At 39.1% G+C, this 16,631-nt stretch overlaps 1 protein-coding gene across 1 annotated transcript; it reads right to left on the bottom strand.

The window, feature by feature from the left end:
- Positions 1 to 9,013: 9,013 nt before the first annotated feature.
- LOC114643023 (zinc finger protein 239-like) lies at positions 9,014 to 15,631 on the bottom strand. The gene is made up of 2 exons (XM_051921645.1): positions 15,202 to 15,631; positions 9,014 to 10,195 (listed from the first exon to the last, which is right to left on the bottom strand). The coding sequence occupies exons 1-2, from the start codon at positions 15,629 to 15,631 to the stop codon at positions 9,510 to 9,512; spliced, it is 1,116 nt and encodes a 371-aa protein (XP_051777605.1). The 3' UTR covers positions 9,014 to 9,509.
- Between the last annotated feature and the right edge of the window lie 1,000 nt (positions 15,632 to 16,631).

Raw genomic sequence — 16,631 nt, 5'->3', positions numbered from 1 at the left:
CAGCTTGAAATAAACGCGTTGTCCATTTTCTAGATGTACTGCTAAGTGAACAAGATCTGGAATTCGTTCATGTATGGGAAATGAAAGAATTCACCATACAGCTTCATTGCTGCTTATGTATCTTCCAGCCTAATACTGTGCGATTTCATCGATATGTATGACCGCATTCCTATCACTTCTTTCTGGTTGCACGCCAAAAACTGCCATGTCGCTGCCTTTATTCACGTACTTACAAATGTATTTGATCGAAACATTCAAATAGAATCGTAACATATTTAGTATAGCATGTGTTGCTTTTACTTCCAACAGATGGCGCTGTTTTTTTCAAAAAAAGCATGTTTTTACCTGTCACAGGTGTGACATCTATATAATATGTATATAAAAACACTCGCGTATTCGAATGCAACGTTGTGTCAAAATTTCAAAGCAATCGGTGAAGAACTTTCGGAGATTTAAGGTTTTGAGCAAACGAACATTTACATTTTTATTTATATATATATATATATATATATATATATATGTATATATATGGTTTTGGCAGCCAAGCGCTTTTTTTCCAACCTAGAAGACGTCTCTTGAGATCCGTTTAATCGCCTCGTTGATTGCATGTCTTCCAAGGTAGTTTCAATCCCCATTTCCTGCACCGAGTCATCTCCCCTTTTATGAGTGACTGTGTTAGTGGCCGTACTTCGTACAGGTCTGTGAACGCACTGAATACTTGTAACTGGTGTTGCCCGTCCGCTACTTTCGACAGGGAATGGAAGCAATTGTCGAGTAACACAAATTATTTGTAAGTGATTTCGCATTGAAGAAATAGTAAAAAACTTGATCACTTGGGTCAATACCTAAAGAAAAACACAAAGCAAATGCAACTGAGAATACACCAGAATCTGTATGATTTAATTGTTGCTGCGCGTCTTCATAAACTATGGGAGGTTTGTAAGAAAACAAAGCATGAAGGAAACGAAGCTGCTCTTCGGTGAGGTTGAATTTTTTCTCAGCGTTTAAACTGTCGTAGACATGAATTACAGCACCATCATAAGAGGTACACACCCAGTGAGTCACTCGTTCAGTAGCTGCAGAAGGTAATATTTGAATATGTTTTGCATTTTGTGGAATGGGCATTATAGGTATGTCAGGAGTCCACATTAGCAAAACCTCTTGAGGTTGGAAAATTGTATGCGCAGCTAAAATTTCGTTGAATTTGCTCATGTGATCTGTTGATAAATAATCATTTTTTACCAACTCATTCATTGCAAAATCTGACAGTGGTAAGAGCACTCCTTCTATAACACTAAACACAAACACTAAGTAGACGTAACACTAAAAAACGGCAACACCGCTGGGAAGAACACTAAATGAGATAAAGTAAAAGTCTACTAAACTTCTTTATTATAACTGCTTTATTATAGCAGGTGAGGGGACGCTGGCGCACGCTTGTTGTTGCCGCTCCTCCCTGTTAACAACACTTTTCGCAAAATTTGCCTTAATTCTGCACTTTCTTACGCTTGTTTTATTTCGTTTATTGTACGTATAGTTCGTGGATACAGCTGACTCGAATTGCATGGATTTGGCTTAATATTTACAGATTTTATGGACTCCACTTTACTGGGAACAGCTGAGTCTGTGGATCACGGGACGAGACCTACAAACATTTCTTTGTACCTGGCGATCTAGCACCTCGGGATGATCTGTCGCCGTGATTATATTCGCTATGCTGATCTGCTCCCGTTTCATCTTACAGTACCCTACGACCGGGAACTGATCTGATGTTCATACTAACCTGGCTTATGGCTTATGGCTCCAGGGCGATCACGACTGAAATTACCAAGCGTTACTGTTTATGGCTGTGTATTGGAACATCCAAATCCTGCTTCCTCCTCCTGCTGCTTGCTATCGCCGCTCACCTACGCTACCACACCTGCCTGTCCTACCGGCTGCGTTGTGCTGTGCTGCTTCTACACTGCTATCAGCTTAGTATCACTCACTATTTTAGCGATTTGAGTACTGAAAAAAGTGCTATATAAATGTAATGAATTATTATTTTTTATTATTAAACACTAAAGTACAAAAATGAAGTAGAAAGTAACACTAAACTGCAACACCGCCGGGAACACCGGCACACCTCGTCTACTAAACACTAAGAAACACTAAAGGACAAAATACTATTCAGTAAGTACAGTGTCTACTAAACAGTAAATCAGTAAAGGAGAAAGGACTAACCGCGTCAGCTGCGGAGCTCAGCTCGGAGCGAAATGAAGTGAATGAAATGAGGTGAATGGGAGGGGAGATCATCACGTGACTCCAACACCCGCCTTAACTCTCCGTCCCTCCACAAACACACAAACACAGCCACACGGATACCAACTCTCTCTCTCTATATATATATATATAGATGACGCGTGCAACACGTCACATCCAAATCAAATTCGTGCATTGTTTGCAATCATATTGACCGCCTGCTCTCCTTCATCTCCAACACAGTTATGGGAGAGATATAAATCGCACATGGCTGAAGATATTTTCCTTCGAATACGCAAGTAAAATTCAAATATAAACATGGATTTCACAGCAGAAATCTACAACTAGGCGGTGATAATGATTGAAGATTTGTGCTTAGAAATTGCAAACAAAGTTCTCAATCAATTGGGAATGCCATCACCGAATCGATCTGCTCCTGCTTCGTTTGATGTAGAATTGCGTCGTTAACAAAATTACAACACGGGTGATCTTTTGTCGTATGTGCAATCAAATATTCCTAAGCTAACACTTCAGCAAAAAGGCATTTACGATCAAATAGTGCAAACTGTCAATAGCGGGGTTGGAGAAGTCTGGAAATTGGGAACGGAAAGGTGCCGGTTGATCTGACCTCAGGACAAATTTCATTGCCTCATGACTTCAAAATTTCGTGACGTCAAAAGAAGAATTGGTTGAAAAAGTATTTCCCAATTTTCAAACCAATTATAAGAATCACGATTGGCTGAGTGAACGAGCTATTCTTGCGGCCAAAACCAAAGACGTCTACGAACTTAACAATATTATTCAGTTTAACATTCTGCACCGACAATGGAACAACAAAACATATTGTATACCCACAAGCATTGTGAAATTAAACACATTAGAAACGTGCGCTCTCTCTTTTCTTTCTTTTCCATTTAACCAGATTGAGCCACAGCAAAGCTATCTATATATACACACATACATATAAACATACACACATACATCTTTACTAATAAAAAAGGCAAAGCCCTCACTGACTCACTCATCACTAACTCTCCAACTTCTTGTGTAGGTAGAAGGCTGACATTTGTGAGGCTCATTCCTTACAGCTTACTTACTAAAGTTAAGCAGGTTGCATTTCAAAATTCTACATGTAACGGTCATAACGGTCGACAACGTCCGCCATGTTAAACTTTCTTATTTATGGCCCCATCTTCACGAAATTTGGTAGGCGGCTTCCCTGCGCTAACCAAAACCGATGTACGTACTTATTTCGGTGGTATGACACCACTGTCGGCCACCATATTAAACTTTCCAGAGGTCGTTGTTACTTAATGGGCCCATCTTCAAGAAATTTGGTACGCAGGTTCCCAACGCTAACTGAATCCTACTTACGTACATATATGTCTATAGCCTGCAGCTCGGTCCACACTCTGAATCCTCCAGGCACTCCTGAGCATAATCTAATTTTGAAGGTTGGGGCACCAATAATGTTACTGAGAAACTTACAGCTACCAAAACTTTATAATGGCACGAGTCTTCAGGTCACATGCTTGCAAAAGAACCTAATTGAGGCAACTATTTTTACTGGTGGTGGCTCAGTGGAGAGAGTTTTTATTCCTCGCATCCCCATTATACCCTCTGATCTCCTATTTCATTTCAAACGCCTCCAATTTCCAGTAAGGCTCTGCTTCACAATGACAATTAATAAGTCTCAGGGACAGACCCTACAAAAGGTTGGCATTGATTTGAGGCAAGATTGCTTTTCACATGGCCAACTATACGTTGCATGCTCAAGAGTAAGCTCAGCGCACAGCTTGGTCATATTACAACCGGAGGGGCGAACTGACAACGTGGTATACAAAGAGATCCTTAACAAATAATTATCAGTACATTTTCCCTCAGTTTATTATTTAAAATTTTAAAGCAGTATTTCGCCACTGCGAAGCGTGGGTATTTTGCTAGTAATTTGTATAAAAAGTATATCCTAAACAAACCCTTTTCTATCAAATACACCCCACATTTTAAATAATCAAGAACAATTATGTATTTTCAGCTGAGTTCAGCATTCTTCGCCACTCCATGAAAACTGGGATCCTTCAAAAACAGTTGGAGATTCCTCTTCCGACACGGGAGGCCAGAAGGGCAACCCTCAACTTCATCTGTGGGTACTGCTCAAGCATTTTGCGGATACGTGTAATTGGGCAGCTGACACAAGAAACAGGATCACCCATACAAGCCTTTAACACAAGTTCATATCTTCCTGTGGTCAATGTAAGTGGTCTTAAAAAGGGACAAAGGGCACACATTTGCTAAACGAACTAACGGTCCAAATGTATGTGGTTCATTGATGCTCGTTCGAGAAAATGTGAGGTTTGTAAACTCTCTTGGGACCTCCTCCAACTAGACAGCATGCCAAAGAGCATCTCCGCGTCTGTACGGGGCAACAGCAGGCTCACAGCTATGCTGCGTCTCTCTGCCAAAGTAAACAGAAAAAATCTCGATGGGTGATACAAGGTTAGGAGCAGGTACATTGTAAATGGAGATAACAGGATTACTTGGTCACTGACCTGGCCACGACCCTTCATGACTGTTGTGTCTGTGTATAGCAGAGTGGCAGATCAGGCTACAATAAATAAGTGTGCCGTTCCTGTTTCAAGCTGAATAAAGCTGGTTTTGCTAAAGTACTGCGACGAAGCCTCGTGTTTTGGGGTGGAAGACGGGGACTTATAGCGCGACCCCGATCTTTAATGATTTGCTTATGTGGCGCTTCACTGAAGTGATGTGAGCCTCCTATTGCCCTGCCCCAGCAACGGACAAACAATCTTCAACAGACACTGCAATCATGCTTTGGGATGTAATTCAGTGTGTCGTTGCCATTCAGTGGGGAGTGGAGGGGTTCTCAAAAGTGTTCAGAAACCTCACAATATGAAGAAGGATTATTCAGCTTCTGATTGATAACTGTGCTGCACACAACATGCTTCCACATTTAGATAATGTTTGCGTTGAATTCCTCCCACCCAGTTGCACAGCAGTGCTTCAGCCATTGGATTTGGACATCATTCGCACCCTGAAAGTGTATTATGGCAAGGAAATGGCGAGAAAAAATATCATCAGCATAACTTGTAGGCAGGAGGAGATTAAAATTAACACAAAAGAAGCCATTGAAATGATTGCAGACGCCTGGACACAAGTTAAAGAAAGCACTATAGTAACAAATACAGAATATCATTACAACTAAATATTTTGTAGGTGCCTGGGAGTTCGATGCAACGTAATTTTACCTGCATTTTAGTTTGGTTATTAAACAGTTTTGTGTAACAGAAACTAATGAACAAACAGTGAAACACTAATCAGTCAATGGCTCAAAGTAGGATTTTTATTTTTATTTTTGAGCCACACAACAATGCAAATTAGTCAGCACTTTGGTTATGTCAATAATTCTGTCTTTAAAACGATATGAAGAAGAAAAATAAGACATTGCGTTTCTGACTATTTATTCAGCCAGTTGCTTAGGCAGACAGTTTATTTCCACTATTCATTCCACAGATGATATCCCAGATACAAAAACAAATGTTCATAAGCAACCAGTGCTGGGAAAGCTTACTTAAATTAAATTCACTACATTGCTCATTAAATATAAAATTGTAATCTCCTCCAGTTCAGCACGTTTCTTTACCTCACTTTTCTCGATGGGGGAAAAAACAGAGTTGGATTAAAGCTTTACATCCACTGAATCTGTTACTGCTGATTTAACTGATCGGTTACTTAACTGCACTTCTCAGTTTGCTACCAGCACTTTCCTTGGAGCTCACGATGGAGGGCACGTCACCTCTCTAAGGACAGCATCTCACATCCCAGTCTGAATGGTGAGATGCAATCTTCGTCTCTCAGCAGCCTCGGCCGAGCACTTCAAGCTTACTGCATGGAGCCCGTTGTCCGAAAGGCCGTAGCGGCGCCCACAGATGGGTTGTCTGCAGTGTGCGAGTTGGTGGTTGGCTGAATGTGGAGATATCAGCTCAGATGTTCTCTTCTACATCGATGCCCAGTTCACTAGAGATGAGGTTAGGCTCCTCCGCACACACTGCCTTGGCCATTTTGGTTTCAGTCAGTCTGCTTCTGTTCCAACTCAATAGAGCATGTTAAAGAGGGGTTTCATGGACCTCTGAAAAATGTGCTAATTCACGGGGTTTGGCCAACAGAAAGCCGAGTGCAGGAGTCACTGTCAGATGACTGGAGATGACAGACAGGTGAATTTGAGGATTTTCTAATTTACTCAAAGCAACAAACAATTTACAACAACAAAGAAGAAAGCACACTGTAAGTAAATCAAGAGAGCAGAATTCAAAGTCCCTGAGGAACAGGAAACCCCTTTTAGCCGAGGGCGTTATTTTACTAAACTTTCTTGTAATTATTATTAATATGTGACTGATGACAAGGCGACTTACAAACATGTGAGACACAATTGCTTACATTTCTTTTGTTTTTTCACTATTAGCACAAGCAGGTGAAGTGACCTCCTCCTGGTGACACACTATCAGTGCCTATCAGTCATAACATATCAAATCCTTTTGAAATTCACTCAAACACGTCTTTGACAGGTTACCATTGCTAGTACCTTATGAAAGCTCTCTGAAAGAATATTTTTCTGGGTGGGAGAAATAAATTCCACCGTTACTTTTACATAATAACAGTTCAGGAATAAACGATTTAACACCAAAATAAAATGTGGGTACTGCAGAATATTTAAATTCTTTAGGGTGGTACACCAAGACAAAGGGGGTTGATGCCCCCGGTGTAGATCTTCTCCAACTAAGCCCACTTCTGGAGGTGGCACCCAGTCTGAATTCTTTTGTGGCCCAGAAGATTCTGGTTTGTGAGACTCGTCGGCCACATCCAGTACAGCAATATGGCTTCTCGAGATTAATTCCTCCAAATTGTCTTGGCCTTTGTATGTGTAGCAAAGTGTATTCTGATTTTTAATTTGTTTGTTTGTAGCTTTTAGTTATGAATTTCCACCAAAAGTAATTGTTTGCGTGTACTTAGTTTCATACCAATGGTATTTTGGAGTACAAATGCTAATTAATGCGACTCTCCACAGACGGCAGGCACCCTCTGGTGATGGTGGATGCTGTACAGGTAAGTCTGCTCTCTCCAAGCTTTTTCTAATTTTATTCTATTTATTTGACATAAATATTATTTGGTAATTCTCAAGTGTTAATAAAACACACAGAGCACATTAGTTATTTATCAAAAGCAAAAAAATAAAAACAAAACTAAATTTAAAAAAACAGCATTTCTTCTTTTAGTGCGCTGCCACAGCGTTTTAATATAATTCAGCATGGTGTACAACATGACCATAAGGATACTTTGGATTTTCATTTTTATTTTACACTTTATTTATATTGTATTAACAGTTTGTGTTTGTAATGATTAGTAACTGATTTGATTTATTATTTAATAAGCATTGGCGAGAAGCTGTTTGTATGGCACCCTGTTTTTTTTTTTTTTGTTATGTAGCCTCTTAAAACACAAGTTATGTGGTGGTAATAGCAATGGTGTAATATAAATTTGATTAATAGTTAAATTTATTGTACGTGTTGTTAAAACGTTATGTAATTTCTAAGGTTTTAAATGTAAAAAGTAAATGCTGGTATTTATGTTAAATTATTTTATTGGTTTGGAAAGTAGCAAAAGGGTTCAGAGGTCAGAAAACACGAGAAAAGAAAGGAGAGAACTGGGCTTTTGTGCTGAAAGCGAGGATTGAAACGCAGTCCATGGTAAACATCAGCGAGGAGTTTAAAAAGACGACCAGATTCCAGCATGGAATTAACAGTCGGGACAGAAAATGTGAATGTGATTGTGTTTGGACGGACTGGTCGAGAACAGCCAACCAGTGAGCTAGGGAGCACTGTCTGTGAAATGCTGAACACGGAAGACGTCGGCAGACATTGGATTACATTGTCGATATCGGATATTGTTACAGCTGACCAACTATCGCTGAGAATTGATACTCGCTAGGAAAGAAACGAAAGGGGACGCACATCTGCTGGAAACCAGAAAACAAGACCCGTCTGCTCTATTACAGAATAAGAGGCGGTCACCGAGTAACGTCACAAGCACCTTCAAGTAACAGGCCTGCAACGCTCATCTGTGGTACCTTTTACCCAACTTTTGTTTGGTTCCTTTAATTTAGTTTGCCACCTTCGGTTTTATAAGGTGATTGTACTTGTTTATTGATATTTTTTGCATTCAAAGAAAGGACTGCTGGTTCAACACTGATATAGATTTCTTGGATTATTTAAATTTATACTTTTGTATGGATGTGTTATGTATATATGTAAATAGTTAATTTATTTAAACTAAACCATTGAACTTTGCCTTTTTCTACATATAATGGCTGGCTAAGCCATAAAAGGGGAAGAAAAAAAAAAAAAAAAGGAAATCACGTTTGTCAGGTGGCTATAGTATCCTTATGTGGAGTCTAGTAACAAATTGTGCAATTAATGGTAGAGTTACTGTATATAAATTACATTAGTAACACAGGTTTGTTCCTTAAACAGTTGTGCTGAGAACACGAAGGTAAAAATTTTATATTTAAAGAAAGTAAAGAAGGAAAAAAAGAAGAACACAACTCAGGTAAGAACCCTCAGTAAAAGCAGAGGGGTGCTACAGTTAGTTTTTGGAAACGTTTGTTATTTTATTTTTTGTTATATAAAAATAGAAAAATATATATTATTATATAGCTGAACTATGATTTATTATGTGAGGTTATGTATATTGTAAAGAGTTCTTTTCTTATGAGATGTGTGTAATATATTGTAAATAATTCTATATGTAATACATATGTTATGAAAACAGAGCTAGGCACATGGTGGAGGCTGTAGGGGCTTTGGTGAGAAGCGGTTTGTATGACGCCCTGTTCTTTATGTTGTTTCTGGAAAGGGAAAAAGGATATAAACTTCTGGTTCTCATCTGTGTTGATTTGTTTCTGACACAACACTAAGTAGGATGGATTTGTGTCAGTTACATGTGCTTACTGTCCAGGCAGGAGTGAACCTCACTCTTTAGTCAGGACAGTTCAGTTGTACTTCTCTCCAGTGTGAATTCTGGTGCGTCTCTGAAGTGTACTGCTCTGAGAGATTTGTTTGCCACATTCCAAACAGCAATATGGCTTCTCTCAGAGATTAATTTGTCAACAATGCTTACTTTTCAAGACAGGAGTGAACCTCACTCTCGAGTTCTGAAGGGTGCTTGTTTTTCTGGACTGATTTTTGAACTGCTACCCTTTATATTCTGTTGTGAACTCTAGTGTGTATCTGAAGATTGCTTATACGTGAAAACTGTTTACCACATTCATTACAGCAATACGGCTTCTGTCCTGTGTGAACTCTAGTGTGTCTCTGAAGATGGCTCATTTGTGAAAACTGTTTACCACATTCATTACAGCAATACGGCTTCTCTCCCGTGTGAACTCTAGTGTGTCTCTGAAGACTGCCTATACGTGAAAACTGTTTACCACATTCATTACAGCAATACGGCTTCTCTCTGGTGTGAACTCTAGTGTGATCCTTCAGACTGCTTATACGTGAAAACTGTTTACCACATTCATTACAGCAATATGGCTTCTCTCCAGTGTGAACTCTAGTGTGGCTCTTCAGATTGATTTTATGTGAAAACTGTTTACCACATTCATTACAGCAATACCGCTTCACTCCAGTGTGAATTCTAGTGTGGCTCTTCAGATTGCTCATTTGTGAAAATTGTTTACCACAGTCATTACAGCAATACGGCTTCTCTCCCGTGTGAAGTCCAGTGTGGATCTGAAGAGCACTCCTGCCAGAGAATTCTTTTCCAGATTCCAAACTGCACTGATCTTTGTTTCCTGTACAAAGTTTAAAAGAAAAGGGGAAAAAAGAGCTTACTTTCAGTCTACTGCCTTTATTATTAACATTAACTCGCATTAAATACATGGCTGAAATTAGGAACAACCTTTGATAAGCATAACCAATTTTAAAACTTCAGTCGTACATGGAAAGCACACTCAATCTGTTAATTTTACGCTTTCTATTACAACTACTTAGCAGGGCCACATGTATAAAACTTGCTTCTGCTCGGCAACATGTGTAAGCCATTTCTCACACAAAAGTTCGGATTTTTAAAACTAGAACTTTGTGTTTAAATTGGCTTAAAGTTACTGCAAGTTTTGAGCATTTGTAAGTCCCATACAGACTTTATTTGTGTTGGCATTTTAGCAACACCTGGTGGACAAACAAACTGAGCAGAAAATCTCATTTCATTGCACATTTCACATTCTGATGTTTGAAAGGCTACACAAGAAGTGAGTTGATATATCACAATGACATTTTGGCTCATGATGATGACTGAATTCTAAGCTGATTTAGACTCCCTACTGTCATCCTCTTTGAAGTGTGTGCTGAACATGTGCCTTCATTACAGGTCTTAACAGCTGTGGGTTATTTGGTAATGGCGGCTTTTCAGTGTGAACTGCCTGACCGGTAAGGAACCTCTGAGTCACCCTGAGCCACATCATGACATCTGTATGGGGTGGTACATTTAAGATGTTACAGAGATACATGCAATATCCTTACTATCAGGATGTGCAAGCTGTAATCAAAATGCAATCTGCAGCAACATCTTCTGTCATCAGCAGTGGTGGTCTTCCTTGGCCTATCTGTCCCTTTCTGATTACTGAGCTCACCTGTGCATTCTTCTTGTTGATATTCCACACAGTTGATTTAGGTCATCCTAACGTTTTACTGATGTCTCTAATGGCTTCTTTGACTATCATTGGCACAGCTGTTGAACAATGGCCACTACAAACTCCAAAGGGCAGAAGCAAGATGAGGTGTCTTAGGCAATGAAACACACCTGAGGAATCACAAACTCCTCTGACATCAATTGGCCCAAACATTACGGTGCCCTGAAATGGAGGGGGAGGGGGTGGGGGTCATGTAGAAAAAGTGCTGTCATTTCTACAGTGTGTGACTGAAATGTTTGCAAATCCCCTTTTAATGAAAATGTGTAACTTTAATCAAATCTAAATTTTTTTGATCTGTTGAGAAAAGGGGTAAATGAAAGAAAAATAATACTTTGTTTCAGCCATTACGGAGAGTACTGTATAAAACAGAATGCCATGCCAAACATGAAAAAGGCACTTTCAATAATCAGAATGTGTCCTTACATTTATGCACAATTAAACCAAAACCATTTTACACCAAAATAAACATCAAAATGGCTTCATTAAATCACCAAGGAAAAGAGAGCAATGGATGAGTGACGCCTCAGTGCTCAGGCCTACAGAAGCTGCTGTGACCTCGGAGAAAAATGAGAAGCTGTTGGTATTTCAGCTCTATAGGGGAGTGGCAGGTGACACAAGGACTGGTCACCTTTATACTCACCATTATAATGTTTATGGGTATCTACTGTCAGGACTTATTTATGTTGAGTAAACTAAAATTTGCCAGGTTTAACTGTCTATTTGCTCTAATGTGTGTGTTCACGTATAGAATTATTATCTCTGTTATGGATGCAAACATCAAGCAGTCTAAGCCTGCACTCAATGAAGAGCGCTATAAACAATAAATACAACTGAACTATAACAGTAGTGTTAGACCAGTGATTCCCAATCGGTGGCTCCGCGTGCTTTATAAAAGGGGTTTGCAAAAAAAATATCGTAATGGCGGAATTTTAAATCCCCAACGTAAAAAATAACAAAATATTAAATGTTGGTAAATCTATTCACAGTACTATTAATAATACAATAATAAAAATGGGTCAACAAATCAATTAAAATGTCAAATTCATGAATATTACCTCAGTCACTTACGTATTGCGACGGAAGATTCTGTAAAATTGTTGAGTCGCAACAGGTAACAATATGTAACGCGATGAGACGCTACGCCACTGGCGATGCGTGTACATTCTCGTATGATCCGGAAACTTCCAATTCAGCAAACCGAGAACCCCGAATGCGCTCAAAAGAGCAAGAATAACGTCTGCCGATATAAAAACACGTCGATCAGACAAGGAAGAGTAGAGTTGAATTGAATCGTACGATGCGCTTAAGAACCACGAGTGATTTTAATAAGATAAATTGGTAGTGCACAGTGTGTGTAAATAAATTACGATAAAGACTTTTTACTTAAACGTGCGCACATTGAAAGTGAATAATTATTACTCCGTAATTTTATTATGGATTGATGGTTAAAAATGGGTAGTTTCATCAAATCTGACAAAAAGCTGGACGAGAAATCAATTGCTTCTACTTCAGTCCCTGATTTGGTACCAACACAGGGTGATGACACTGAAAGCTGCAGTGAGCTAACATCTCTCCAGACTGAAAGGAAGGAAAAAAACAGGCGAACATAGTAGTTCAAAAGAGAAGAACCGAAAATATGACAGTGACTATTTACAAATGGGTTTTTATTTTACCGGGGATGAGTCGGAACCTAAACCGCTTTGTGTAATTTGTAATGAAGTCTGACAACAACAGTTTAAAACATCATCTTCTTCGTAGACATATTGAAATAAAACATCCAACGTACAAGGATAAACCTTAGTTTTATTAATGTTTGTCTGTAAATTATGTTTAGGTTTTTCAATATGAATCATTTTTTTACATTAAATAAAATAAGTACAGTCAGGATGAAGAGTCAATCAATCTTCTTTTACTTTCCAAGTCCTGCAAAGTTAACATTCAAATCAGCAGAACAGTAAAATGAAAGAGTTACAAAGAGGCATTTGTGCTGTGTCCTTTTGATTCACTCCAAAGTCAGATCTTTAGTTGTTACTAATAACACAAGCTCTAATACCATTGGCTACTCCTAGTTGCTAACAGGACATGGCAGAACAGAGATACCTTAAAAGGTGATTATCAACCTGGTCCACTTGGCTGGATGGCCACTTGTCAGTTTCGTTATCCTTAAACGTTCTTGACCTTAAGGTGCCAAAGTACACTGGCGTCTTCAACTTCTGTACGCTTTATCTGCACAGTCCAGTCAACCACAAGTTCCCTGTTCCATTGTTATTATGAGTTGTCAGCCGTAGACAATACAAGGAGAGAAATGTCAAAGCAAGCACACCCTAAAGAAAAGCACTTTTAACTTTATTTCATTCGCTGAAGCCTTACTGTTACTGCAATACTAAATAATAAAACACACTTAACTGTCTTTTTCTCACTTAGTTCAAACTTTTTTGTTATAGTAAACACCAAATTATACCTCAGCTTTTAAGCATAAGCTCAGAAGAGTAGAGACTCCATATAAACCCAGTAAGTAATGTAGCTGTTTTGTTCTTGTCTTGTCAGCACACCTACATGACATGCCAGGTGCACAACGGACCGGTGATCCAAATCCAACTTCTGCACACTCCATTAATACACAAGTCATCCAAGATGTGGCTGACAAACATCATGACTCCATGGACTCTCTCAACCCGTGATTAATTTATTTTGACGTGATAGTGCTGTATGTGGTGAACTGCTTGTTGGTGAAGTAACCTGCTGACCTCTCAGTGTTTCATGTGGCCTGAACTATTCATTATAACAGCAATCATGTCATTACATGTGCCATGTGACAATGGCTACTCGCTCAGTTTTGCCTCACACCTTTCCTGAACCCCAGAGCACAGAGGAGAGGCGCTGTAACTACATGTGTGACCTTTCACTCTCGGATGAAGAGCAAAGCCAGGTATTATTGAATGGAGGTGATGGGGTCTCAAAGCGTCAGGAGGGAGGAGGCTGATCTACCAGCTAATGAAGTTCTGCAGCATCCTGACTGCATATGTAGGAGATGGATTAGCAGGCTCCATATGTGAATGGTTCAGGGTGGGGATTAAAAGGAGTGATCACATATGAGTATTTAAAAAAGTGATTGTGATTTATAAAAAGAAAGTGAATTGTGTAGAAAAGTGTGTACGTCAGGTTTTATACATCTGATTTTTTGGATGTGCACATTTTCCTGTTTATTTTGCCATGCACATATTTTCACGTTCAGTTCTGTGCAGAGCGTTAGAAATGTCACCCCTGGTCTGGTGTTTGGTCTTTTGAAGGCCTGTCACCCCATGTCACTATGTGTGTGTCAACATTTCACAGTGGTTTGGAGGTAAAATAGCACAGCACACTAATGCTAACACCTCATTGTAGAATCATAGTTGGGGGGCTTCTTTGATTCTGCAGGACCAGGACAGGACGTCATCATCAGTGTAATGCTGAGTTAAAAATTATTATGAAGAAATATGAGAGGAGAATGTCAGAATAGCAAAATCTTGATAGAAGTTAGGTAATGAAACAAGACAATGAGCAGAATGAAAAGAAGAAATCTACAAGAGAAAGGCTTAAACTGAACAAAACTGTTGTTGTGCACTGGCCAATCAGAACACAGAGCTTTACCTGAAGTCAGCTGATCATTCAAGGAACCCCAGTGACAATAAGGAATTGAACACTCTGGAAAGGAGGAATGAAGTAAAATTGAAGGTTGGGCAGAAACTGCAGGAAATGTGTGGTGGAGGTCATTGGAGATAAAGAAGGATCAACAAGTTAGTAAAGACAGGGGGTCACAAACTGGACTGTTCAGGTTTAAACAATGTATTCAGGAATGATGAGAAGTCTAACTGTTATTACTTAACATCATAGTGTTTGTGCATTTATGGGGACTTAATTAAAGATCAGACCACACCGTTTGGAGAAATTACAGCAGAAATTCCAAAGGATTCACAAACTGTACATTTGTTTAACACTTTAACTAAAGACAGGTTTAGAAAGTTTACATAATTTTACAAACTATAATGGAAGAACAGAAAATTCCTAAAATCTGTAAAAAAAAAAAGTAGTGAAATTGAGTTTTACTGTTTGTTTAATATTGTTTGAAATCTTGTCCAAGTTTGTCTTAAAAAAAACACAAGACATCACTCTCTGGCCCATAACCCTAAAATGTACACCAATTTTTATTTTTCACTTACTTGTTTTAGCTGATGTTGTAGGTGGTGGTGGCTTATCTCGCTGACTTCTAGGAGATGAAACATCTTCAGTCCCCTTTGTGTCAGACTGTAGTGATTCATATTTTATATTGATAGATGACTCCAGAGATGAAGGGTGTCTGCTATAAGAAGAGACTAACCCAGTCACTGCTCCATCTTGATGCTCATAATGAAGATCATCTTCCTTGACACTCTCCATACTCCTACAGTTGTGTATCTCAGTGCTGACACACTCGTCTTCATCCTCATCTTTAATACTCACTGACCCCAGCTCATGGTCCTCTTCCTTGATTTCCAGACTCTTCTGTTTGGGGTGGACAATCTCCCACTCACAGTCCTCCACTTTAACATTTATGGTCCTCTCCTCCACGATATTCATGTCGGCCTCAAACGTCTCCTCTTTAACATCCATTTAAACATTACAGTTTTTCTTATGTCTGTAGATAAAAACAGAATTCAATTCAATTAAAACAGATCTAAAGACATTTGATGTTTATAACATCTTCTCAGTTAAAGCTGATGTCAAGTCAAGTAGCTCATAGCAAGTTGACAGTAACTCATCACTTTTCATATCAAATGAGGTGTAAAGTGAGTTTGGGAATAAAAGGAGGGTCAAATAGTGTAGAAAAAGGAGGCCATCTTGTACAATTGTGTGTCAACAGTATTCACTACTCTGATTAAACATTCAGTGCTATTGGGGTCCCAGAATTGTGTTATCAGTTAATCTTAAGGAAAGTTTATAAAAGTTAGGGCTCAAGATTATGTTATGAAATGGGGCAAATGAAGGAGGAGATTAAATAAAAGGTTTGGGGTCTGCAATCTTAGGACAATGTCACACTGGACGACTTATCCAGCAATTTTCAGTGATAGCCTTCTTTTACATAATCTTAGGCTCTGTCCACACAGACGTCTGAACTGAACATTTTTCTGCTGTCTGTAGCGTCAGGTGAGTGCAGATTGAATGTCGACCATTTTTCTGCTCATTGCAGTGAATCAGACTGTCCACACGGGCTTTCACCATTTACATCTGGTCAGATGCGCATTCGGAGGGCATCAATTTCTACCAAAATCCCAATGAACGCGAATAAAAATATTGGTATTGCATTGACATGTCGTTCATTTAATATTCAGTCTTGATCTAAACATTTCAGTTGATGATGCTGACCTAATTTCAATTGGCAGAGCATTCCAAAACTTTGGAGATGGAACTACAAAGGCACAATCACCCCTAGTCTTCATATTAGACTTTGGCACAACCAGCAATTGTCGTTGAGAGGAACAGAGGGAGCAGATTGGTGTATATGGGACCAGCAACTTGGCCAGATAGGATGGGGCAGCACTATTCAGTGACATAAAAAACAAAAGTCAAATTTTAAACTGAATCCTAAATTCAACTGGGAGCCAATGAATTG

This window comes from Erpetoichthys calabaricus (genome assembly GCF_900747795.2).
Source record: "Erpetoichthys calabaricus chromosome 1 unlocalized genomic scaffold, fErpCal1.3 SUPER_1_unloc_16, whole genome shotgun sequence".
Lineage (NCBI taxonomy): Eukaryota > Metazoa > Chordata > Cladistia > Polypteriformes > Polypteridae > Erpetoichthys > Erpetoichthys calabaricus.
Note: the sequence above shows the minus strand (reverse complement) of the source record. Positions and strands in the feature narration are given on the sequence as shown.